The sequence below is a fragment of the Falco peregrinus genome, chromosome 1 (genome assembly GCF_023634155.1).
Source record: "Falco peregrinus isolate bFalPer1 chromosome 1, bFalPer1.pri, whole genome shotgun sequence".
NCBI classification, from domain to species: domain Eukaryota; kingdom Metazoa; phylum Chordata; class Aves; order Falconiformes; family Falconidae; genus Falco; species Falco peregrinus.
Genome location: NC_073721.1, coordinates 90451303 through 90479188, shown reverse-complemented (window position 1 = coordinate 90479188; position 27886 = coordinate 90451303). Strand labels below are relative to the sequence as shown.

General features: G+C 34.4%; 1 protein-coding gene across 1 annotated transcript; it reads right to left on the bottom strand.

The window, feature by feature from the left end:
• Positions 1–164: 164 nt before the first annotated feature.
• AK7 (adenylate kinase 7) lies at positions 165–27886 on the bottom strand. The gene is made up of 18 exons (XM_055793906.1): positions 27809–27886; positions 27057–27239; positions 25836–25944; positions 24754–24848; positions 23901–24011; positions 20053–20136; positions 19404–19492; positions 18778–18868; positions 16007–16084; positions 15141–15290; positions 13517–13645; positions 13071–13212; positions 11435–11563; positions 10355–10423; positions 8265–8462; positions 4721–4941; positions 2399–2557; positions 165–1227 (listed from the first exon to the last, which is right to left on the bottom strand). The coding sequence occupies exons 1-18, from the start codon at positions 27884–27886 to the stop codon at positions 1189–1191; spliced, it is 2154 nt and encodes a 717-aa protein (XP_055649881.1). The 3' UTR covers positions 165–1188.

Below are 27886 nucleotides of genomic sequence, written 5' to 3'. Positions count from 1 at the left end.
TTTTATCATTTTATAGTGTCCTAGTTTCATCTTTAGTCTGAAATATAGAAATAAAGTTTCATCTTTAACTGCCTTACGTGATAAACAGTAACTTGGACAGGCAGCATATAGGAAGCCTAGATCCCATAGAAATCTGTTTCTTAGAGCAGATGATGGTTCTGAACTCTGCTCCTGGCTATCATCACTGACTCAGCTGTGTGACTCTGTGAGAAAAGATGAAATAAGACTGTTTCTCTAAAACTATATTAATGTATCTGAATAAGAACATTGAGCTTAACACATCTAAAATTCTACTACTAAAAGTAATAGATGAAATAATTGTGAAATGCTTATATAAACATTCTTTCAGTTCTTTCTCTTCCCCCCCCCTTCTCACAAATGGCCCTTGCTTTCTGTTTTGACAAAATCCAGTATTTCTTTTACACCAAATACGCTATCAGTTTCAGCTTGGTGAGCATAAATCTTGACAGTTTCTGTGAGAGGTATATGAAGTCAATAAAAAAAAAAAAGGGAATGACAGCCACATGCTGGAAAGTATAGATTCTTCAAGAATCTGGGAAAAACGTATCAAATATTGAATGGTGAAGAGAATTAAATGAGAACTACACCCATTTGTTTGACAGCAAAGAAAAAAACAGGTTTTATGACATACCTATGCTGGAAAACTTTATTAGTTAGTCTTCAGTGCAGCACAAGAAGACTATGTTGCATGACTTTCTGCATCTTGGTAGCTGGGAGGGGAAATAAGAGAGCTTGCTGCTTCTATTTATTTCCATTTTCAGTTAACACACTTTTTAAAAAAAAAAAATTCTCAGGCTAGCTGCCTACATCTGCTACGGATCAGAACAAGAATATATTGCTTAAATAGAAAGTGTAACTGAAAAAAAATCCAGGAAGAAAATTTTGGAGAGAGAAGATTCCTATGGTTCACAGTTTCAAACAGACATATGAAATACAGATGTGTAAATGTATTAATCTGTGCAGTAAATGTTACTTTTGTAGAAGGATAATTAAAACCCCAATACAATATAGTAATGAAGTATGAGAAACAAAAATGGAGATTACATGATAATTCTAAACAAAAATAATTTCAGAAACCTAAGTATTTTGTTTAAAAATAACATTAGGAATGAATGTTCTCCCTTTCCATTTCACAATTTCTACAGCTATTATGATTTAATGTTTATCCTATTCGATATCAGGACTGTTCTTGAAGAGATATTCTGCCTATAAATAGAAAGTTTCAGAGTTAGTTATTTTCAAGTCTCCCGTTTTAAAATTTATACAAAATAACAAAAATACAGTGGATAATTTTGCTTTAAACTAAATTGCAGAAACTAAGTGGATCTAAAATATAATTTCTGACAGATATGTCAGAGAAACCTCTTCCACACAAATACATCCAAATACCATCCACATCATTCTCCCTCTTGGTAGCAGTCACCCCATCTCTGTGTTGTGGCAAGAGAAGGAAGTGAGCCATTTATGAAAGTATTTGTCACTCCATGGAAAATTGTAGACGATATGCTAGGGCCTGATTTCTGGACCCAGAAAAGTAGATAATACCGATCTTTAAAAATTAGGCAGTTAGTAGTGAAGATATCATGCTCCTGCAGCTACAGGTAGTTGTCACACATCAGTAAGCAAAAAGGTTAAAACAATTAAACATTCCTTAGTGCCTAAAGTGGGACCCAATACTGATGCTATTATTTTAAGCTTTTTCTTGGCTATGAAATATTTCTTTTCATTAAAACTGTGGTAGCTTGTTAATTTTCTTAGGATGTGCAGGAAGAACAGCGGTACAACAATAACTTCACAGCATCTGAATCCTTGTCTGAATGCAATGCTGTCCCTGCTTTCAGCCAAAAGTTGAAGTAGATAACTTTTTGAGGTCCTTTGCAACTGTAATTGCCCTATGAATATCTTACAGGATTTACTCAATTTATCTGTGTATTGTGAGGGGGATTACCAAAGAGCTTGCTTTCAGTCATTGTTACAAAAATGTGTTCTGCTGTGCCTAGAGGGGCATAAGCAGGGTGGAGAGTGATGTCCCCCCTTTCTGCAGGCTTCTGTGTCACAGCAGAATTGGTAGGGTCGGTAAGATGTGCAGGGTGCATGTACCAAAGAGAAACAGATTCTACTACTGATTTTTTGTCCTATTACTGTTTAGCAAAGCTGGATTATGCCCTTACTTGATACACAGTATCAATTGATCTTGAAGAGTACTCAGTAGGTTTTTAATTTTCACATTCATTAATGCTCACTAGAATTGCAGATCTAACCATTAATTAATTGTTACCATGACAGTGACAAAAAAGAATTTAAATCCTTATGTTAACAGAGATTCCTTGGGTGTACTCAAATATATTTAAGAAAAAAAAAATTGTAATCACCTTACCAGAAAATCAACTGGATCATCTGGCCTGATCCTACAGCATTCAGTTATCCCTTGCATAAGTGTTGGCATGACATTCTTCATTAAATAGTTTCGTAGTGGCATGGACTGAGCCTCCAATAACTCTTGTTCTTGTCTTTTCACTTCCTCCATATGTTTATTCTATAAATAATGAACAAAATCACAAAGAATAAGGTTTATAATGTCTACCAAATAGCACATGACTAAATAATAATGGTACCCTGAATTAAAAAAAAAATAGTGTTAGAAGCTGTGGACAGAACTTTAAAACTCACAACTCTGCAGGAAAAACTATGTACTATTTATTACATTTCAAGCACACGACACACTGAGGACAAAGAATTGAACACAATGACAACTGAAATAATCTCCTTAGTAAAAAAAAAAGATTTCTGTTTAACTCCTAAAAGGGGGCTTATTCTGAAGTGTTCCGGGGCTCCTGCTTCCACAAGATACTTGGTGAAATGCTTGGAATACACTGTATTACTTAAAAAATTAGTACTATTGCGAATGCAGACAGTTTCTTGAGAGTTCTTCGAACTGGGGAGTGAGGAGAATATTTTTACTCAGAAGACAAACCCAAGTTTCTAAATAACTAAATTGTGTTGCGGGTTTTTTTGTTTATTTGTTTTGGATTTGGTTTCTTTGCTGTGTTTTGTTTTTATTTCATGTATGCTAGTTTTTGAGGGGGATGAGAGTTAAACAGACTAAAACCACCGTAAATAAAATCTCTATACACCATCTAAATTTATTCCTGGATTCAGGTTAAATCAATTACAATGATTACACTCAAAAAGTAGGAGGGGTGGGGAAATAAAACTGCTGCACGTTTTTCTTTCTTCCAGTTAATAGCACTTAATAGCATGCATATTTTCAGTAGTTTTAGCCAGACCTTACTCAAAACCATTTTTATTGTCCTCTCTTCTCTCATTTTATTCATCAGTAGCATGAGTCATATATAGATACAGAAAGCCAGTGATAGTCTGAGACTGCTTTTCTAAACTCAACACAAAAACAATGTTCAGGTAAAAACAACATACCAAAATCTGGAAAATATACTTACCTTATTCACTTAATTCAGGAGTGCTAATAAATCCTGCAAGTAAGTGGTCTTTGGTCACTACTCAGAGACAGCAGCTAATCTACAGTCTCAAGGGCAAATGAATAGTTGCTTAGATTTCCTACATGTCTGCTTATTTAAAAGGATAAACTTAAGTACACATTTTATTTAAACACCTTCTTTAGCTTTAAATAATGCAATTTGCTCTTGGAAGTTAGATGGTCTTGGATTGAATATAGCTAAAAATGTGTTAACTACCCTTACTGATATTTTAGACAAGCTTACAGTGAGTACAAAATGCTATTTAATGTTGAATGAGGCTGTAAATAAGCATAGAGATAACAAAACATATTTACGATCCAACATCAGAGCAACGCAAATGCTTCTTTAAAAGTCAGTAATTTCTGTGTATTATTTCCCCAAAGATGTTTATGGGCCTTCAAATGTAAGAAAAGAATTTCACTGTGAAACGATTAGTTTGGGTTTAAATAGCTCTAAAGACAATGGAACTGCCTTCTGGTGAAACAACCTGACTTTGGGTGTGAACAAGAACATTATTACAGTATGCATTTCACCTTCTTTCCTTAAAATGTTCTTAGGTGTGGCAAAGTAAATAGGGAAAAAGCAACTTGTGCAAATCCTGTGATGTCGAGTAGCCTAAATACCAAGTACTTTTTCGAGTATTAGCACTCAAAAAGCATCCTTCAGACTGCATCAAATAGTTCTCTGCAGTGAGGACTCAGCTCTCAAAGGTGTTTCTCTTGCAGGCTCAGAAACCTTTCTGCGATGCATACTGGAATATTGACCAGTGTTGAGTTAAAAATCTTGTTTGAAAGGCATGATAATTAAGACTTGGTGAGCTGCTTAAAGTAAAGTGAGCGAAATGCAAAAGTCCTAGAAAAATGGTTATGGAAAATCACCATTGATCATAGTACATATTTAGGAATGGTAAAATAAAAGAGCTATGGTGCAGCAAGAACAAGAAGAGTATCATGAAAGTATTTGAAAGACATAGTGATACCAACATAAAAAAAAAAAGAAAAGTTATGTCTGTAATCAAATAGAGACTATTCTTTAGGTTCAGCCTCAAAAAGCACTGTGAAGATACTCTAAATAAGATCTAAATAGGATATAAGGAACTAGAGAATTTATGCCGCACTTTCCAAGTGTATTTACATAGCAGATTGCTGGAAGACATATAAAACACATAAATAATGGATTCCCCAAAATATGTATTAACCTACCCACTCTTCCCAATTTGCCATCCTTTCAGCCCTCTCCTCAGCTTGTTTACGCTTTCGTTCAGCTTTTTCTTGAGCTTCTCTGACAAGGCATTCTTCAGCTGCTTTGCGTTCCAATTTCTCCTTTTCTGCATCTGTTAAACCATAATTCCGAGGTTCCCCAATTTCTTTGATGATCTCTTTTATGATAAATCTGTTCTCAGGATCTTCAAATTTTGCTACATCTTTTAAACAATACAAGAGAGACTTTGCATGACTTTTATCAGTTATCAATGGACATTAGTAAATAACTGCAAGACCTAAAAAATATATAGTGTTCATGTTGTTTACATTTTCAAGTATAAAATGTTGTTTTCAGTTGCTTATAGATGCTAACTTTTTGCTACACGAAATTAAGCTTTATATATCTGATTTTCTTTACTAGTTTCAGCTAAAATAGTCTGTCTTTTTAAGATGATGTAAGGGAGAAAATTATTAAAATAATTTTTACAATGATTCTATTTATCCATTTCAGCTTGCCTGGATTTCAAAACTTTAAAATTAGGTTATTCAGCTATCAGAGATGTTCCTGCCACCAATGTAATCAACTTGTCAACTTATCCAGGTGCATAAACCCATCAGCTTTTGACCCCGTCTCCCCTGCAGGTTACACAATAAGTTGCTAGGATTTGGCAACAAACTGCAGTTTTCACTTACACACATTTACAAATACCCAGACCTATCTAGTTGAACTCTTACTGTGTTATATCTACAGGACCATAAAGACTGAGCAAGAACTTCTCTTTCATTCCTTCTCCATTTTAATTGCTGGAGGCTAGTTGGGTATTAAACTTGCAAAAAAGGCAGGAAAAGAAAAAACACAGAACAATGGGGACTGTCCTCAGGGCTTTCTGGGCTTTATATGCATTCAGTGTGGGGAGGCATCTGGCAGAAAGGGTATAGAAATATACACAGAAAAGAGTAAAAGTGAGTATTTCAGGTATTCAGAAAATACAGGGGTAAAGGGCTTGTTCAGTGGTAAGGGACTGGAAATTTAAAGGTACAGAAATGGATAAGGAGACCAAGCAGAGGAAGGGGAAAACGCAGAACAACTAGAACAGAGAATCTGGATGAGACTCCAATAGTCCTGACTCCACAGTCTGCTTTATGGAGTTATTTTGAAAGCCATTGGCAAAGCATGCTTCCCATGTCTTTCTAATCACTAATTCAGACAGAAGACAGCTGTCCAATACTAACACCATTACTTCAAGAGTTTAAATGTTTGTGACTTGGTCTTGAAGTCCAAACTCTGCTAATAAGTTGAGGAGAAACCTACCATAATTCTACATGATAAAGTTTCTTTTACAGCTTCTCCTTCAAAAAGAAAAATCAGGTATTCCATATTAAAGGAATAATACATTTTCTACTTCAAGGAGTCCTTTGTTTCTGCAATTTTAGCTGCACCTGTATATACAAAATACAGGGCAAACCCACTTCTCTAGTCATTTAAAGTACTGCTAAGAACTCTAACAACACTGAATTTGAGGTCTCAAAGACTTATTTTTTTCTGATGGCCAAGGGAGATTACAGTGCAAATATTAAGGAAATCATAATTATCTACATTTATCCTCAAAAATAAATAACTTTTAAATATAAAATTAGGTTATCACTGTTGCTAATTGAAAGGAAAGATCACCAGAAAAGGAGTTCATAAATTAAGGTCTTTGAAGGAAATTGCTGTTATCACTTTAACATGCCTTTTTGTGGATGATCTAATATGCCTGTGTCACCACTCCCAATTTGCAGATGAGAAAAACAAGACACAATATAACTGACTTGCAGACTTCATGCAGTGAGTCATTGTAGCAAAATAGGGTTTCCAGAATCTTGAAGCCCACTCCTTTGTACTGATCGTACTTCAGACTCAGAAAAAATAATTATCATAAAAGCAATCCATAAGGCCATATGTTACAATTTTCTAAATTTAAGGTGGAAGATAGGATTAATTTCAGTCAATATTTAACAAATCAAGCACAATTTTTTAACCATTCCCCACTAAATTCCTTCAGAATGTGACTGAGAAAGCAGTTGGCACTCTGCTTAAATCTGACATTATTTAATTCTATGGATCTGATAAACCAATTGGAACATCAACTAGAATGAAGGCGTATTGGCAGAGCTGAAGGTTGCTCACAGAAGTTATCTTTTTATCTGTCCTTGCCATTTTACAACTGAAAGAGGTATGGTTGCATACTTTGGAGGGTAACAATCAGCGATGTGAATATAGGTAAAGAGGCTGTTCCTGAGATAAACAGGACATAAAGACAAAGCTCCTCTGAAAATGAAAATCAACACTATAAACGGAATGTTAAAATCATCTGGATGTCACTGAAGGTCATAGTTGTGATACCTCAATAATTAAAATTACTAGGCCAGTGAATTTCCTTATTTGGAATGGACTAGAGTTTAAGAGTAATCTTTGGGAATAATTCCTAGCAATATTCTATCAAGCAGTAAACACTTCATAGTCCCCAGCAAAATAAAACTTGTTCTTGCACGGTGCTACTACTTGTGTATCCAGAAGTGTGCAAGGTAAGAAAATAACCAATTGATGGCATCAGATCTTAATACTTAATGTTTCTTACATTTACATCCTGTAGCAGAATTACCTCAATTCTAAAATGATTATACTAAAACACTGTTTTTTCCACTGCTACACTTACTAACAAACTTGTGTGGTATTATTCTCAAGATAATCTCCATGACTGATATTAAATAAAAAAACCCAACAACTTAGGAAATCAGTTACAACTGAGACTGTTTAACAATTAACTTCTCATAACTCATCTCAAATGGACATTCCAAATATCAGCAGTTTGATTTTAGCTGCAGGGTTTTCCCTTTGATCTGCCTTTTCTCCCCCTCCCTAAGAAGATACACCCTCCCTCGTTTTTCTTAAGAATGCTGTCAACTTGATCTCACTGTTTTTGAATAATCAGATTACTATAACCTTCTCAAGATTTTCCAGTGATCGCAGTTTTCTAGATAGTAAGGGCAGACAAATTTTCTCACATACAGGTATACGGCAAAACAGATTCAGTCCTAGCCTTCCACCTTTAAGATCTAATAATTTTCTTTCATGCTTCATCATTTACAGATGACCTATATATTATTATGGTATCTGAGGATAAGTCTGAAGAAAAAATATAAGCAAATCTAATATTGGAAGTCCATGAAAATATACTATTACACCAATCTGGAAGGATGCCAGTGCAGAGGTCTGTAACCTGAATCAGAAAATTGTTTCGAACATTTAGCCTATACAAATGAACAATTAACCCCCCTGTTTTTTAAAAACAGCTAACTGTATGACAACAATTCAGAATCCTTATGACTATACAGATATTTTTGCAGGTATACAATTAAATGTTTGTTGTATATGTGTCCTTCAACATTAATTAAAAATATTTATATATGTACACTTACTATATGATATTCGCAAATGTTACATTTGTAATAACAACAATTTTTAATTCATATTTTATATACTAATGTTATTATTTCATACCAATAAACTGAGGATATATTTCAAGCTCATCAAAATAGTTGAGAACTGTCTTATCATCTGTGTTTAACTCTCTGAAGAGATTCAGAGACTGCAGGAACCGGTCCTGGGTATAATGAGTTCCAGCAACAATTCTCTCTGGCAGATTTATTATTCTGTTTATAAGGAATTCATCAGATGCAGTCAATGAAATAATAAATTCTGTGAAGAAGAACACATTATCAGCACTGATGTATTGTTTTTCCTCTTTCTTACCTATTTTGCATTAATAATAACTTTTAAACCACAACTGAACATAAATAGATGTGAATTGTATATATCTTCACAGCGAATTTAATTAGCAAATGCTTATATTCAACTTCTCCAGATGGAGCAGTCCAATAATATTGAGACATATCTGTAAAGAAGCTACATATTCAAATTTTGCCAAATTCTTCATAGCACTATCAACAAGACTATTCCTGCAATAAGCAGCACAAAAATCCTAACAGCAGCAATGCAGCATAGTCCAAATTTTCTGACAAAGCTATCGTACAACCATCACATGTAATAAGTATAGGAGGAAAAAAAAAATCTTATGAATGCAGCCAAAGCAGCAAGTAACGCTGAAAAATTTAACAACTCACTTGTTTGTCAAATCATCAAAAGTTATCACTCTGTATTGTGATTTTTAATCTCACAAAGGTGTATCAGCTGAATTATTTTTTTTTTAAATAATCAAATAGTACATTAAAAATACTATGTCACCACATGCCACAAAAATTAGTGCCAATGTTATTTTAGTGCTATCGGTACACAGTAACACCAGAAATCTTTCAAAGATCCATAAAAAACCCATCTCCTTTCTTTGCATCAAAAATCTCACATGTGTATTTTCATTAAGTTGAATCTTGCAGTATTTTATTAATTCAGCAATCAATTTGTATTTATTATATATGATTTTATACAATTTATCACAATATATGCTGATATTTCTACTAATAACATTACTCAGTACTACTGAAACCCATTAATTTAACAAAGCCAGGAAGCAAATTTCCAGACAGAGAAATCTGTAGAATCAAGCACAGACACCACCACTCCCCACCCAACAAACCTCAAAATAACCCAAAACAAACACAAGAAAGCCTTCCCAAATTAACATAAATCCTTCCTGAACCATTCTGTTTTCTAAAACAAGTTTTCTCCAAGGTTGAGAAGGTATTTTAAAAGAGATCCCATGCCTGAAGTCCTTGTTATGGGGGAAAAAGTGGTACTTCTCCAGCCCATCATAATAATTCATTCACATTTCCTCTTTTGACATGGTGGGTAAAAGTGGTTTTGTTTATGAATAACAGAAATTATTTACTTCAGAAATCATCATAAGTGGTTACAAACTTGTAGAAGCCTGCTTTTTAAATCAAACATCTGTCCCCTTCACGTAAGTGCAAGGACTGAGGAATTTTTCAGAAAGTTCTGAATTTTCTTCACTTCCACTGAAGCCAGCAAATTATAATTTACTGAAACACCAATCGTTTGAGATAGTCAACCTTTATACTATCTAACCGTACACATCTTGTAATGCAAAATATGCCAAATGTATTGTTTGAATGTAATCAAAACTTCCAAAGAAATCAAAATAGTGAAAACACCAGGTTGAGGCCATTTCTGCATGGAGGGAAACCACTCTATTTTAATTCCCAACTTAACTGATGTATTAAAGTGAGTTTGGTAAGATCTTTCAAGTGATCATACTAGCATAAACTTATGGGGTTTTAATATGCCAAGTTCAAGAGGTCATTTTTATTCCATTAATAGCTGCTGTAATCACAACAAAGGCAGCCACTACTATTGTTATTAGCCAGCAATTGATGGCATTTTCATAAAAATAAAAAAAAAAGAGATAGAATAAAATACCCACAAACCAAACCAAAACCTTCCTTTTGATTAACTGCTCACTTTAAAATAAGAAGGCAGCAGCATTATGTGAATTAGATATTTATTTTATGTTAAATTAAATATGAACAGATGGAATGATATTTTCAACTTCTCGTTGGTGGCAGCAGTACTTGAAAACTCCCCAGTTTATATAAAGAGAAATCTATCAAACTTACCAGGTGTGATTAATTTATCACATTTATTTATTTTGCCTTTTACTTCTTCCTCTTCATCTTCACTTTCCACTACAAAAAAATATTATTGGCATTTTCATTTGAAGCAACAATATAATTATATTTGCCAAAAATGTGCCCAGTACAAACACAGGTTTATCTATTCCAATTATACTAGTTGTTGGAAATTAATCTAACCTGGACACAATTTAGAGAATTCAGTAAGTAATTCATGCTGCCAGCCATCACAGAATCCTGCCTTGGGACACTAATAGTTGTTAGCCTATACAGCAGAAGTATGTGCATGCACACACAATTTTAAGATGTGTCCAATTCTAAAACTGCTGTCCTGACCCTGGCCTCTCCTCCTGCCAAGTACATCATTCTACCAAAAACAGAGGCAAGGCTTGGAACACTGAGTAGAAATTTTTTACAGTATTACGGTTAAAATGGTTTCTGCTGCTAAGTGACTGCTGTTCTGAATAGTCAGTAAAACTGCCTGAAGAGCATCAACTGAGCATGATTAATTTACAGCTCAGTTTATTAAACTGAAGAAGACTGTTTTCCTTCAAAACTCATGATGTAATTTACATTTGGAGATGGTCTTAATGCATTGACAGTCCTTGCTCACAATTTGAAATGTATGTCACAGAGTTCCTCTGGAGTCGTAGCTAATGTAGCTGATCTAATAACCCACTCCAACCTGGCTCATAAAACATGTTGGTGCACTGGGTGGATCCCCTTATTAAGCAGCCCTTAAATATTATGAAGAAATTCTTAGAGCTTTCTTGGGTAGAGTTGACTGACACAGAACAAGCATCCTCCATATTTGTGCATTTACTCAGTACTTTGCCAGGAAAGGTAGTCTGAAAACTGACTTGTGCTTAAATTAAATAAGGTGCATTATAATCCTTCTTACATTTTAAGCATCATGTGAAAACATCTTTGTTTCGCTCCTGCACTGCAGTCATTACAGCGCTGATGCACTTCGACTAATACGGTGCTGATAATAGTAATGATCATGACAGTGTTAGCAGCGATAAAAACAAAAGCAGCAATAAAAACAGAGGCAGCGGTACTTACAATTATAAAGATCTTCTGCCTGGTCATATGTCTCTGGGAACCCATCTAAAACATATCCCTGGTTTCTACAAGGCATAGATTTGAGTTTATCCTTCACAAATTTAACAACATACTGATCATCTAGATGGCCTAAGACACAAAGAAGGTTAATAGGTACCTAGTTTATGGAAAATAGACACTTGAAATTATTTTACTAACATCTTCATTCATTTATCAGTGAAACTTCTTTTAGACTCTAAAAAATTTATGTATTTTGAGTTACTATTTGTACAATTACATGTTGTCAGTGATCTATGGAATATAAATGTGTAGCTATAAAATAAGATGACATTTGCGCTTACAAGGATATAAATATTAGAACTTCAAAGATAGTAAACATGAAATTAGTTGGGTTTTTTTTTTTTAATGCAATCAGGTGTTAATAGAAGCAGCAAAGAAATATTTATAGAAAAAACATGAGACAAAGCAATCATTTTCTATTTACAGCTAACAGTAAGACTTAAAGATAGTCTGGCAGAACAAACATGAGATAGGTTTTACTAGTTTTATTTTAAGATTAATAGATTGAGATATGAAGTGGTTTATTATATTGTCCAACATTGTTGAGCAAACGTGAGAATAAAGAGTTTGGTTTGACCTGATTTTTTATCCTTTTGCCAGGCCAAACCATTGACTCCAGTTTCCTACTTTAGTTTGCTTTGGCTTTTAAAAGTCTTGAATATTTATAAACTGTTGTAATCATAAAGGTATGTTACTAATTTAAAAGGCTTTATTATTTAAAACAACAAATCAAGGCATGCAGAAGAGATGCTGCTATAGATCTCATTACGGAAGCTTCTGGCTACGTTACAAGTCCATTGCTTTGTAGATACACAAGATCCAAATTAGGTAAATATTTAGTGACAGAATGCAGTTTAAAAGGGGTTCATACCGCATGGAAAATTTTAAGCACTAAGTCAAAACCGACATGACTTTAATCATATATAGATGATAATTAGTACTTTTCAGTAACAGCAATTTATTGGACCTTTTTCAATCTCCAAACTTTAAAATTCTTTACAGGCTTCAGTAAATACTATTCACTTTTTAGCGATGGCCAAAATGAGGTATAAAGTACTTTAAAAAAAACCACAATCTCATATGACAATGCACTAATTCTTTTTCTTACTAGAATACTTTTCTACTTTGCAAATTTGATAAAGATATGCTTCACCCACTTTTTACTTTATATTAGATAAATTATGCTCCCTGTTCTGAGAAGAAAACATGTTGTTTTTAAAAAAATCTGGCCAAGATTCTTATGCTTCTGAGTATATCGTTGCTATTTAAATATCAACTTAATTCACTAAAAAGAATTATAGAAAATGTATGAAGAAGTAGGAAGATGGAACTTCTACAACTAAAAAAGTATCACAATATTTAAAAAACAGATCACACTTAATATACAAGGTATATAATGTATATTGTAAAACATTGTATTCGATTTTTAAATAAGGTATATACAAATGGACAGGGCATGATTCTTGCTTTTAATAGGAAGTAAAAGTTCTAAAGCACAGATTTATTTCTTGATTTTCCATTTGCATAGGGTCACACTAGTTACCTAAATCCCATCATAGTACTTTGTATTTCCTACCTGCATTCTGCTCCATGCTTTCTCTTATTCCAGCTAATAACTTGTGTGCTGCTTCTACATTTTTACCCTGGTCCTCTTTGTTGTCTTCTCCCTCTTCTTCCACACTGTCAGAGTCCTGTTCTTTAGGAGCCACAATTTTCTCCTGACCACAACAACCAAAATATAAATAGGCTCAGAAATTCCATAGCCAAATTCCTTTTATACACAGATGTAATAAAAAAAAAATAATTCAACAACTCATTTTACATATGCTCCTGGACAGTGAGATACTAAGCAACCACCTTTAATCTCTAAAATCAGTTCAGTGCATCCCCCAGAGGTGATCAGTAAGTCAAAAGATATTTCCATTCTAAAATAATGGAATTCAGACTAATTTTTAAATTGTGCCAAACATTATAAACCCACAGAAATTAAAATAATAGCAATATTAGAAAACAGCAACACACCAGATTTGCTATTGTTTCAGAAATCACATCATTTATCTTAATGTGATGTAGCTTGTAGTATTTGCAGAGCTGTTCAGCAATGGTAGATTTGCCAATGCCAGGAGGACCATGAATACAAACTTTGAGAGGCTAGGGGAATAAAAAAAGAGATAAAAATGTAACATCATTCAAATAATACAGATGGTTTTATGTAAAAGGAACGATCTTTTTACCGTAACTAACAGGAAATAACAAAAATCATTAAAACTTAAAACATATTTTTGTTTTATTCATTTAATTCTCACTGAATATTTCCTATATCATCCACAAGCTTTGAGTAACACAGTTACTTAATTTAAATGTACAACTTTACCACTGGAGAAAAAGCACGCTTCTATTTAATAGACCTGCAAACCAACTTATAGCGGCACTATTAGTGTTTGAATGATCAAAAGAGATGAAACACAATCCTATAGATAGGACACAGTGAATTTTGGAATGAGGTGGTAGATATTCTACTATACACATGCCAAAGCTCTATTTCCCAACTAAGGTAGAGTTGCTATCATCACAATGGTTATTTTGACCTAAAAAATTTCAGCTCCATTACAATTGCAAGATATTAGCCGTTTCTCATTTCAGCCTACTTAGCCTGTGGGTGAGTAAATGTAATTAATATTCCAGTATATGCTTATTAAATATGTTATACAACAAACTCAAAATCATACATCATTAAATGCCTATCTTAATTCAGTAAATCTGATGATGCAAACTACAAATTTAATAGTGACAGGGACAGAGTTCTAGCCAGCCTTCACTCTCCTTGCCACATGGTATGTCTATATTTTGTACCGAATTTTTTGAACTAGATGCATATGTACTCAGACACAGGAGTTTAACCCAAACACAGATATGATAATCCTTTCAGAGGTACACAGGGACTTTTAACAAACAATCTTGAATGATAGTAGTTGTATTTTGTTTTATACCTCCTGAACTCTTGTTCAAAGTCTGAACAAGATTTAAACATGCTGAACAGCTTTATCATGCCAATAAATACTTCAATGTGTGCAACCATTTTTCTGCACCTTTCACTAACCTTGCTCATACATTTGAATACAGAAGTTCTAAATATTAAACTAACATAGGAAACAGCAAAGTTACTCACTTCATTACAAAACAGAGCAGGGTAAAATGAAATCTACATTGCAACTGAACATCCTGGCTCACTAAATATAACGAAGGACACAAAATACTTGCCTAACTAGCGACTATTATAAAAAAAGCTTAAACAAAAGATACACTTACTGTGTTCTTGCAGCAAAATATACCAGGAATGCTGTATCTGGTATACAGAAATTACTTTCAGAACAGCAGCTTCTCCTTCAGGAAGCTTATTTGCATTTACAGGGTTTCAGGTTTATGCATAAAAGAAATACAATTTAATGATTTTTGTTTTAATTAATATCCCCTCTTTTTTAACTTCTTCATTTTGATTTTCAGGTTTCGTGTTCATTTATTTTGCATCTATATCAGTCTTTCATGTATTTTTACTCAAAGAAATTAAAGCTTATGTTTATATAACCATTTCTATTGGGAAAAAAAAGAAAGGTGCACTTTAAAATAGCGTAGACCAAACCATTACCAGTAATCCTCGACTTTGCTTGTATTCCTTGATGATTTGTTCAATGTTCTCCACCAGTCCTGCCTGAGCGACCCACTTAATGTTGAAAGTCTCTTTTAGAAACATAGATTCCATTCGCAGGTTCACAAACAACATATCCAAATGCATTTGCTGAAGGAGCAAAGGCTTAAGTTATGCATGTGAATATTGTTAGCTTAAACTATAGGCTAGAATGGAGGGATGAGAATAGAAAGAATTAAGGCATAGGGAAAGAAGGTTTGTGCAAAAAGCAAAACAGACATTTTAAGCTTTTTAAAACTATGAGCCTTTTCAATGTGTATTTGTATCTGAGTATTCTCATGATCTATTAGAACATGAAATGTTAAACAATTATTCTGTACAATGCAAAGGTTTCATATAATTTTGGGGAATAACCTCTTTCATAAATTTATCAAGTACCATCTTACAACTACCTGGTTATAATTTGTTTATTTTTCCTATAAACAGTTTCTCCCAGATAAATAGTTGGATACAACATAATTGATGTATCCTATGACCATCAGCCTTAGCAGCACCTCATTATTAAATTTTTTTGTTATTTTTATCGTTTTGTGTAGGTTCTGTTAGAGTGCTCCAGTATGCTAAGTGCAACAGTGACATCAGTGCTTTTCTAAATCAGGCTGTAACTCCTTAAAATAGTCTGTTCTATGATGGTTAAATTTCAGTTTGTTTATTTTCTAAACTTAAACTCATGGTACATATTTTTAGACATGTTTTAGAGCTATAGTTTTCTGATTAAATGAAAAAAAATAATCATCTATTTAATGATATTATACTTTTCAGTTTACATTCTTTTCTTAAGTAATAAAAGGAAGAAAAGTACTGACCGTTAATTCTTTGCTCAGGAATGCATTTTCTTTTGGAATCTTCTCAATTTTTCCTGGTCCAATATTTTTACTGATACACTATCAAGAAAAAAATGCACTTACCAAATAAGATACTTAGAAAAAATTGAACAGGATTTCTCTGGATAAAATATATGCTTTACATTTTATGTTACACTTCACCTGAAAAATCAGTATTCTGATTTGAAATGGACAGATCAAAGCACAATATATTAACTTTAATGTTAGTATTCAATGGCTTTGTTTTGCTATATACCACTTCCCCTCTAGCACTTGAAATTAAAAAAAAAAAACAAACAAAACACACACACAAAAAACCCCAAGAAACAGACAACCCAAAACCAAAGAAAAGTATTCCAAAGCTCTTAAATGTACATACAGCTTCCTACTGCTCAAGACCTATTTGGAGACCTATTTTATTCGCCAGCACTTTCTCTTCAGGTTCTTGATGTATTTGATTCTGTTAATAATCAGGAAGGGGTTTTAGATCAACACCACCAATAACTCTCCATATAACATTTTCATTTCATTGTTAGACAGAAATTGTTATTTACTCCTATAGCACTTTGAAATAATTAAAACCTCTGCTAGATTCCATAAAATCATAAACATTTGATATAGAGCATCAGATCAAATCTACATATATTCCAGCATTCTGTCTCCAACAATGTCAATTGGTGGACACCTAAATGAAAGTAAGAATGGGAAAAGCATATGATACTCCTTCAAAATATTTTTCTAATCTTCAACTACCTTCAAGTCAAAGATTTCCTAAACTAGAAAGAGCTGCTATATATTTAAGTAACTTTCAAGGTATTTCTCTCCCATGTACCTCTCCAGTCTTCCCCTGGGCTGGTACAGCTCCCTGTAGTGCCCTCTCCAGCAGTCCCCCACTGGCAACTTCCCATCTCCCCAAGAACTGTTCACTTATTCCTGCCCTCTATTTCTCATTTCTAAACAAGAACATACCCACAAAAGGACCCAACCACTTTTCTTAGAGTGCCTAGCTGCTTCTAAACAGCTTTTCATGATGTGCTTCTTTGAAAGCCTCTGGGAATTTCAAGTAGACTACATCAGTTTGTTCAGCCTTACCCACATTCGCTGGTCACATTAAAGAACTTCAGGAGGTTTCCAAAGTATCTGAAAGTACTTTTTTGTAAAGTATTTATTGGGAAAATATTTTACAAAGTCACATTGACTCTTCCCAAATGGACCATATGTATCTGGATGTACTTTAATGCATCTAATTTATTATAATGTCCAATAATGTACCTAGTTATTAGCCAATGTTATTAGGCATATTGGCCTGTAATTCCCAAAACATTTCAGGAACATCTCTTTTTACATCTGCACCACATCTATCATCCTCCAGTCTTCAAGTGCCAGGACAACGCTAAACAGCAGATTGTGTGTATGAATTTGCAATTCAGAGTTATTTCATCCTTGAGCTATTTCAGTCCTCTTCAGTAAATACCATCAGACTTTGGTGGTTTTTTAGTGTTCATTTGGTCAGCTCATTCTACAATCTTTTCTACAGTAACTTTCGTTTTATACAGATCCTCTAACAAGTTATCCACAAAGAGATCCTGAAGCATAAAGATGCCTCCAAGTTCTTACCCATCCACTAATGCAAAGCATCTCTGCTATGGCCTTGTCTGCTCTGAGTGCTCCTTTTATACCATAATCATCAATTTGACTTAGAGATTTTCTGTCAGGCTTTTTGTTTTTTAATTTCTAGAAAAAAATATATTCATTCTAAGTCTTTCCTAATAGTTGATCTTCAAGTATTTTACACTGACACTGCCAGATTTCATGATCTTTTCTATTCTATTTTCTTCACCTGGACATAACCATAACTTTTTGAAGTCTGTCATTTTATTTTCCTCAACCTACAGTTTAACCATGCTAATTTTAATTTTCTCTTTCCTAAACTTTTCTTAATAAGTAGCACACAAGGGCCTATATGGCTAAAAATGTAAGTTTCAATAGTTTCTACACTTCTCCTGTATTTAGTATTTTACATGTCTTTTGTGTTCATTTTTATATAACGCTCTTTCTTATGGTTGACCATGGCTGCAAAAGTTATTTTGACCTTTGGTTTTTCCATAGGAATGTTGACTAATTGCATTATGGTCACTTACATACAATGGATCTTCAACTATTAACTTTTCAGTGAGACCCTGTATAATTACCTGAACCAAAACAAAGGCTGCATCTTCTTGTGAGCTCCCTAACACACTCTTCCATGAAACACTCTTTGACACAACCAAAAAATATTGGGCTGTTATGTTTGGTCCTTAAGTAACATCTGCTCAATCGACATGAGCAAGTCTCCTATTATATCACATTTGTTGACTCTACCAGTGTGCAGTTCAACAGTGTCATCCAGACTATTTCTAGACTTAATTTCAAAATGCTTGGAAAAACGAGATACCTTCCTACAAAATGAAGGGAAAAATATCTTTACGATTTTGAGTGTCTAATTACAGTACTCTGAACCCCATAACAATTCACCAGAACCTTCTTAAGTAAAATTTCTAAAGTTAATGGTAATACTGCAAAGGTTCTGCAAAATCAGGTCCAAGTAATGTATTTTGTTCAAAGGACAGGACTCTTGGAGGATTTAAAAAAAAAAATTCTATGTAATTTAGCACACAAGACACTTCAGAAAGACCAATGAACTTCTACTTCAGTAAAACTTATAGTTTTTAAAACCTTAAAGATATCTGGAAAAAAAATATCAAATCTCTTACCTTTATTAATTCTTGAAGAGTGTGCATAGATGCATCTACTGCAAGTATGTAGTGAGTCCTTGGCCTATGGTCTGCTACATTTTGTAACACTCTGAAACACGGCAAGTACAGTCAGGGCCAGTAGTTAGATAAACATACTGGGCTTTCATTGTCAAATGCATTTCAGAAACAGTACAGAGTTTGTAAAATCTCACAGAACTTTTCACACCATGACATTTTCATATATATTTTCCTTAATAAAGAAGCACAGCTAGATGTTTTATTTGGAAAGAAGTTCAAAGGATAAAATGCAACACTTGTAGAAGATACTAACTTAGCCTACTGTAGAGTCCACAATCCATTTCCAGTTCTGTGCAAGTTAACTGGTATCACACTCTAGATTGAGCGTTGCTAGTCATTTCTTAAAAGCATAGCACCAGTGAAACAGTCAGATAAGGTTTCCAGAAAGCATATCTAGTACTAAAGAAATGGAAGTCTCTGAATCAGTAAAAAGGGTCAAAGAGTGTTCCTAAACCCACCCATCCCCACCCACCCAAATTTAAAAGCCTCAGTACTTGCTAGTAGATATGGATTTGTTATCTAGCTAGGTATATATTATTGTTCAGGGGATATATTTTTTTACTTACGCTGCTAAATCAAGAATATGAATGGTTGGAATAAAATTGTTTCCATCTCCAAAAACAGGTATTGCAGGACTCTCACTAAGCCAACCTATCTGAAAATACAGAGAATAAAGTGAGGAGAAAAAGGTTACTTTTAACTAGAGCTAAAAAATGGTGCATTTGTTTACTAGGCAAATTTATATATTCATTTGCTTGGATGATTAATGGAACTGCAATAAAGGAAACAATTCTTGAGAAATACTGACTGCAGCCTACTAAAAACAAGAAACTTTTTTTTAAAAAAAGAATATTCTTTGATCTTGACAAATGTTATTTTGTATCCCAAGCAAAAGAAATGCTTGGGAAAAAAGGGAACATAATGTTGAGAAGACCGACATTTTTCCTGATTCCATTGATATGACAGGTAAGTTCTCACTGTAAAGTACATATGGAAATACTGCTCAAAAACTATGGAAAAAAAATAAAATACACATAGAGTCAAAAAAGTGGAAAACACTTCCACTGTAGCTAAAACATTTCGAAGGGATCAGATAACCAGTTTTGTTCACAAAAGCATTAAGCTTATGGCACCAAATCTACTAAAAATGCATTCGATTTCATGTGGTTTGCCCCTAGAAATGAAATGACCCTTCAAAAATAGTTGGATGTCTACCTTAAAAAAGTAGTGCAAGACTCCTTCCTCAGCTCCATATTGAAGTCCTGAGGCAACAACATAAGTTGAAAATTTATGTTTGTTCTGTGAAGTAAAATCAACAAGAACGTTTTTATAAAACTATGGTACTGCAAATGGCATACTAGCTTACCCTGAAACTTGAGTACTTGTGTACTAAATATACAACGTGTGTAAATTATATCACTTCACATTTGTAGTGAGACCAATTGCTGCATATCCTGTAGTTTCATAAGTCATATTGCTAATATTTCCTTCCAAAAAAGCATCAGTCAATCAGAATTACATGTCTACATATGAACTGAAATTCTAAAAAAAAAAATTAAGAGTTAAAACATTTGGAAGTTATGTAGATCAATTAAATGAACAGGATAACTCATGTGTCTGCGTTCTGTTTTCAAGAAAAATAACTCTGAAATTCATTTAAGCTATTACATTTAATTGCACTATGTTTGCATGTGATTGCCTAAAGAAGTGGGAAATGCTGTGTATAATGATTTTACAGTTGCTTTACTTTCATTTTAATATACAATTAAAAAAAATTAAAACTCTGTGAACTATCTAAGTGTTTTCCTAACCACACACCAGGATCAACCCATATTTTTGCTGACCATTATTGCATAATGCCATAAATTTGCCTGTCCTGCTTGCCTGTTCATGTATAATGTCACTGCTTGTATCAGTGTTGAGGATGGCTATAAAGAGAAAAAAACATTTTTTCAAAAACCATCTTTAAGGAGAAAAACTTTCAAGAAAATCTTTTATATTAGGACCAGTCACTTTGAAATTTTTTAAAGTGAAACAAATATTTGAAATAATTCTTATGTTGTAAAGATCGTAGACATTATATATCTACTAATACTATGTAAATGAGCCTGCATTTAGGGAATAAATGTCCAGATTTGGGATCTACTTTTTTTTTTGGGGGGGGGAGGGGGGAGGGATGGGGAAGGCATCTTTCGTTATCATCTTTACAATATTTCAGAAACATAAAATGAAGAACACTGTTAGCCAATGATTGTATAATCAAAGCGTCATATAAAGGGATGACAAGTTACAACATCAGTGTATTGTATGTCTGTTTACAAAATAAAATTTTGCAATAAAATCTATCGCAACTCAGTTGAATGCAACAACTTGTTAGTAATCACGAGAAACATTAAAATTAGAAGACATTACTGATAGCAGAAAAGCTCCCACACTTAGGCTGACTTGGGAAGTACCATGATAAAAAACTGCTTGTACCCTAAAAGCAGCCAGCTCCTGGGATTGTGCTGGACAGACTGCAAACATGCTGCAGGAGAACACATGCTGTAATTTCCATCTCCCAGCAGGAAAAACCCGGCTCTTGTGAAAGCACAGGAGGTGCTATTTCTCCTTTTCCCTAAGAAGAATGTAACAAACAGGATTTTCTTCCATTCACTTTACAGTAGCTTCTGCAGTAGCCACTTGGGGAGACAAACTACAGTTCAGCACTGAGTGCTACACTTCACTGAAATACAAACCTCTGAAACAGGTTCAAGACCTCTAAAAATATCTATTTAGTAAGAAGGTACTACTTGAGACGACTTGGATAGAATTTATTCAAAAAGTAAGGCAAGTATTAGGCCAGCTCCAGTTACACACTGCATATTTAGTCACGGGTAAAGACCTTCAAGTTCCTGTGTAATATTCATTAAAGCCACTAGATGTCACGTTCTAGCTGTTGCAGTCAGCTCTAGCCTTCGATTGTTCTGTTGCTTGCTTCCTTGTTTGGTTTTTGGTTTTTTTGGTTTTTTTTAATTTAATTCTAATAAAATGCTTGAAGTGGGAAACAGGTCTAAATTATTCAGGAATTGTAATGCCACTGGCAACAGAGCTAGGAGGTGAAGAGTCTGTAGTAGACAGATGTTTCTCCAAGGATTCTGAATTTGGCAGGACCTCAGCGTGAGCAACTTCTGAGAAAAGCTACACAACCCGAATGCCCTGCCACAAAGGTAAAGGCAAAAAACTGCTAGTGGTAAAAAGCAGAGACTTCTAGCTCACAGCTTGTTGAAATTCAAGCAAAATATGGGTGACAGGTACACTAACTTGGAGGTGACATCTTGCTTTAAGCAAGAACAGCCATTAAATTGCACTCTGAACAGTTACCAAGGCTGAGACCCTCCTATTCTTGGTGCAAGATCTCTGCGTGACTGACACAGCTGCTGAATCCTAATATCCCCTGCTGAGCTCTTTGCAGGCAGTGGTAACACTGTCATTTCTTTCACAGACAGCACATTCCCTCGATGCCACTGAATTTAAAAATGAGTAAGAACAGTAATCCAGAAGTCTCCAGCCACCACAGGAAGTTAATGTATCTGCTGGGAAGAACAGATGCTTTGCATCCTTCCTGTTCCAAAGTGCTGACAGGAACTAGACAGGGGTAATAATCCCTGTTGATGCTGCCCCTGGGGTTCTGGAGGAAAAGGACTCCTTTTGAAAGGCCTGCAAGAGGCATGTGTTGAAAATACTCAAGTTGTTTTATCATGTACTGCTGGACATTCAAGCCTGGCAAACATTTAGAAGCTAATTATATTAATTCCTTTGTTACATAGTGACTCAGTGCTTTGGACTAGTCAGAAAAATTGAGTCAATAGTTCGTCTGGATGTTAGTAGTAGCAGAAGTTATTGCAAGGTTTCGTGGACACTGTTTACTGTCTCCATGTTTCTGACATCACAAGTATGAAAGTTATTCCATAGTCTTATAGCTCCATGTTAGTACAGTAAAAGTAAGAACAATTACCACTGATTTTTCAAGCTGTAAACCAAATTTTACTAGCATTCTGTACTATTAAACCGATATTAGAATAGAATGTAATTTCTAGTACTATTTTCTCAGCAAGGCATAAGATGAGAAGTGTAAAGGTTTTTCCCCCTCCATAATTAGCCTGATAAATTTCTGCAATTACACTGTATTTATTATGGGAGACAGCTAATGCACAAAGAATGACCAAATGACACCTTCATCATACAATGTATTTGTCCTCCAGTTCTCTTTCCTAACCACCACAGTACCCCATCACTAATGACAAGAGCATCAATCTTCCTGAGCTGTGAAGGCACCGAGACACATCTGAGACACTGTTGGTATTTATTTAGTAATAGCTCTTAAATACAAAGACACGCATGGTCTATTCTCTAGTAAATTTAATAGCCTAATCATGTTGAAACAAACAAAGCTGAAGGAAGTGATTTTAAAACACAGATAAAGTGATAACATATTCTAGTTATTCTGGGTCAGCTTTATGGCCAGTTATTCTGGGTCAGCTTTATGGCCATGATTTTAAAGTGGATTATAGTGTGGAATGAAAGTCAATAAGCCCTCTGCTTCAAAAGTACAAACTATCCAGGAACATGCTAGGTGTGGCCAGAACATCTATGTATTTAAAATATTAACATAGCTTGCTACAATTGAAAAATGCTGCTTTACTGTAAAGCTACACTAATATCCCTTTCCCCTACAGGCTTTCATCCTTAAGCTTCTCCCCACACAGGCCCCAGCTTAATTCTCTCTGATACAACCAATGAAACATTATTATTTTTTCAGTAAGACAAGCATTTATCTTATTCACTACCTAAGGAAAAAGGATAGATTTTAGGATTTGTATTATGTAGACACTTATGTTTCAAAAGGCATTATAGTCTTCTCTATACTTGATAATTTATTAGTAATTGATATTGTCCCTATCTATCAAGAGAGTAACACACTCCTAAAATTTATTCAGATTGTTGGTAATTTCCATTACTAAGGAGATGCTCTAAGTAAGAAGACCAAACAACCTATGTTTATAAAACAGTTCTTTACATACAGTTTTCCCAAGTTTGAGAATGAGTTTTTCAGCATTTATGTGTTCCACAAAGTTAGGATGAGATTTTCTTCTGCGATAATCTTCATCAGTAAAAGGAATATTAGGATCTTCCTATGAAGGGAAAAATGTGACTGTTATACATATCTTAAAACATAACAATTTTTAAAGGCTTAGGTGATTAAAATAAGTTCTTAAAAATATTTTTTAATCTGTTTTAACTTTGTTTTCAGTTGAAATTCTTAAAATTTTTGATGCTGATACTTGAGGTTCAGTATTTTGAAACCGTCAATGTTCAGTTTTCACAGTAAAAGATTTTAACTACTTTTTAGATTAAAAAACCCATTAGTTTTTATATATAGTATTACAGAATCTTGAAAAACTCTATTTCTGTAACACTAAATTTGAGAACTGCAATATCATACACATATGTACAAAAAGCATCCCACCTGGTTCCTGACAATACCTAACACATATAAAGATCTATCTATTATCTTTCTATACACTGATTTAAATATGTATTTCATTAAATAAGTAGTAAATGTGGATTTTTTTTTGTAACTGAAGAACAGCGCATATTGTGGTTAGCATAGGTCTTCTTGTCCAAGCAGTGCCTACATCACTGTAACCCAGTGCCTAAACTTCTCTGTCCAGTGGAATAAATTTAACAATATTGGCAGTAAGTAGTGGTCCATGGTGAAAATATCATGAGAAAAACCACACTTCTGACACTAACTTTATTAGCTATTGTTGAAGTATATATGAAGCATGAAATACTTTAACTGAATTTAATGAGTATTTTCCATTAAATGAAAATATTCAGTTAAAAAGAAATTAATGTTTTTGTATTACTTACAGGGTCAGGGGATTTGCTTTTTGCCCAGCTCATTATTGTTGAAATGAGGATGAATATCTTTGGTGTTGCAAAATACTCTATTTCTGTATGTAGAGCTGTTAAATGAAAGCAAAGTATTTGATTTATTCTAAACTGTGTTACTCAAACTGTATTTTTGCTTTTATATAAAGGTCCTATATAGCCATTTACACCATAATGTTCTATGTGATATGTATTTTTAAGCAAAAGTCTTTATTTAGGTTGCTATAAATTAAAGATAATAAATCAGGAAAGAAAATAAATAGACAAACAATAGTAATAAAGAATCAGATTATTGGGAATCAACAATCTTCACAGAATTACATATCATAGAGGGAAGAAAAGTAACAATCTATACTAGGAAATGATTAATCTTTATTTAAACTGCTGAGATACTGAAAGAAAATAAAAGAGTGGGGTTTTTTTTTCATTATTTAAACAAAATCTATAGCAATCCACAAAAGCTTCCTTATTTTAATTTAGAGCAAAATAACTAAATGTGGGTTATGTAACTTATGATGTCCAAGTATTTATACTATAAAGTATAATTTGGTTCAACTATCATATAAAGAAAAATATTGCACTGTCAACATAAAAAGATTCCAGATTCCTATTAGAATTTGGATATAACAGTCAGGAGAAACTTTCAGAAAGACTGTTCGCAGTACTTTTTATTGGACTTTTTAGTCAAAAGATATTTAAAATAATTATATAAAATTTTGAAACATTGTTTGAATATCACAGGAGCAAATTTTCTACCCACTTCCTAATGCAAATAGATAAGACGATGGTTGATAGTTATTTAGGGAAATAACTGCCTACACAGATATGTCATTTAAAGTATTGGACCATTCCATGACAGCTCCTCTACCTTATAAATGCTAAAGTATATTCCATGGTTCCTTGCTAATTAATTGAACAATTCTTGCAACATTTCTCCATTAAATAACCTAGTTTTGTATCATAGTAAATGATAAATCCCAGATAATTTCATTATGAATTTATGGTAAATTTTGATGGATGTATAGCAACCACTTTTCAGTCCAGTTGATAGCTATACTAACCAGAAGCAGCCCATGTTGCTTCCTCAATTTGATTTGCATCTTCAGTGATATTATATAAAACTATCTCACACTCAAGCAAGTGACTTAAGAGCTCTTTTCGAGAATAAACCTGAGAAAAAAAAAGTTAGAATCTGTCATTTAAAAAAGTAAAAAGAAGAAAACAAATATCCAAAATTAATTTTAAGATTTAACTTTCTGATAGAATGTAGTTTTCTAACACTAGGATGTTAGAATAATTCATAAGACATATCAAACTTTATCTGTCAGATACAAGTAAGGTGATGAAATATAAATGAAATGCTGAAACTTCTAATTTACAGTACACATTAATATAGTTCAAAAAGATGTACAATTTTTAGTGGTATTTTAGGATTCATATTTTCAGTGCAATTGTGAGTATCAAAAAATATGACTTTTATAGGTATTTCAAACAAGGATCACTTGGAAGAATGGAGAAAACAAAATAAGATCCATTGGTTTGCAAAATAGCATCCTGTCATTTTTTTTAAATGCAGCTTGTCTGCATCACTTGAGCATGTCCAACAAACACTTTGGGCAAGAGCAGTGGTTAAGATTAAATACCACCAGCCATAATTTTCTGATTGAACAGCTCAGCTGTATAGATGTTTAAATCAAAATTTTCAAATGTTTGAAGACATTCTGGATAATCAATTTGAGACAAAGATAATTTTAGTTTCAGAAAACTAAATCAAGCTATAAGAAATGACATTCTTAAAAGCAAGCCTCCTTTAGTTAACTGAACGCTGGACATTATACAAAAAAGTAGGTATTCAGAACAAATGGCTGCTAGCGAAAGCTGTGATTTCAGTGATACGTTGATAAGGGGTACACTGACTTTGATTCCAGCACCACAATCTTTAAAATGCAGATAAAAGACACAGAGGAGACAAGGGAGGTTCTTGAGGTGTGTGTTTTGAGAGAAAAACCAAAGCAGTCCTGTGGAACATCAGGATAGATGATGTCCTGTCCATAACCATCCTTTTAAAAAAAACTAGTTTGAGTCTGAGTTCCTTCCTTCTACTCTTTGCTGTATCAGGCCTAGCAGGGTCACAGCAGTGTGCAAGAAGCAGGAGGAATAAAATATACATACACAGCTTCCAGCAGTAAGAAAAGACTACTTAATCAATGCAGGCCATTTTACATGACTTGCAATATTACCAATATTCTCTAATGTCAATCTGAAATAAGACTCTTACTTACTGTATAAGTTTCCTCTGCAAAATATGGTTTAGTACTCCCTGGTTTAGAAAGGCTACCCACTATTTGGTAGACTCCTTCCTTTGGCCTAACAGAAACTTCAGCAGCTGAATTATTTTCGTCTTCCTCCTCCTCATTTTCTCCTATGTTTTCAAGCGATGCCCCAACAACACATCCGGATAAATACTGCAATATACAAAGACACACATTTGTATGCAAGTATATATTGAACGCTACACAGCTTCTCATGATCTTGGGAAGACGCTAACTCTGACTAGCCCTGATCCCGCCATAGGTAATGTAGCTCAGAACACGGCTTTCCAACGGGAAAACGTTAGAGACTCCTCAACCTTAGCTGTAATGTTTTGTCTCGACTTCTGGCCTGTGCCTCAGAGCCGAAGGTGTCGGTGAGTCCCTGAGGCCACCTCGATGTAAAAGGGCCCCTCTCAGGCAGGTGTTACAGAGACGTCACAGAGACGTTACACCTCCCCACACTCATCACCTGCGGCCCGAGGTCTCCAGACCGGCTTTATCCACACCTCCTGCTCCTCTCATTCTTATTCCGTCTTATCTTAACCCCTTCGTGCCCTCAGTCCGTCTCCTCAGCAGCTAGCTTAGGTCACCTCAGCTACCCGGCTCCCTGCCGCGCTGCCGGCCGCGGGTAGGGCGGGCGGACGGGCGGTGGCGCCTCAGGCAGCGACCGCCGAGGAAGAAGCCGCGACCGCGGGCAGCTGCGGGCCGCCCCTCGCCGTCACCTCGCCGATGCCGCGGCCGCAGTAAGAGTCGAGGTGGTTGAGGAAGACCCGGCAGTTCGGCGCCGGTCCCGCCGCCAT

Coding starts and splice junctions, on each gene's coding strand:
- AK7 (XM_055793906.1), bottom strand. CDS start 27,886: ATGGCGGCGGGACCGGCGCCGAACTGCCGGGTCTTCCTCAACCACCTC. Junction 27,240..27,808: donor GCGGCCGCGGCATCGGCGAG/GTGACGGCGAGG, acceptor TGTATATTGCAG/TATTTATCCGGATGTGTTGT. Junction 4,942..8,264: donor AATATATCCTCAGTTTATTG/GTATGAAATAAT, acceptor ATTGTTTAAAAG/ATGTAGCAAAATTTGAAGAT.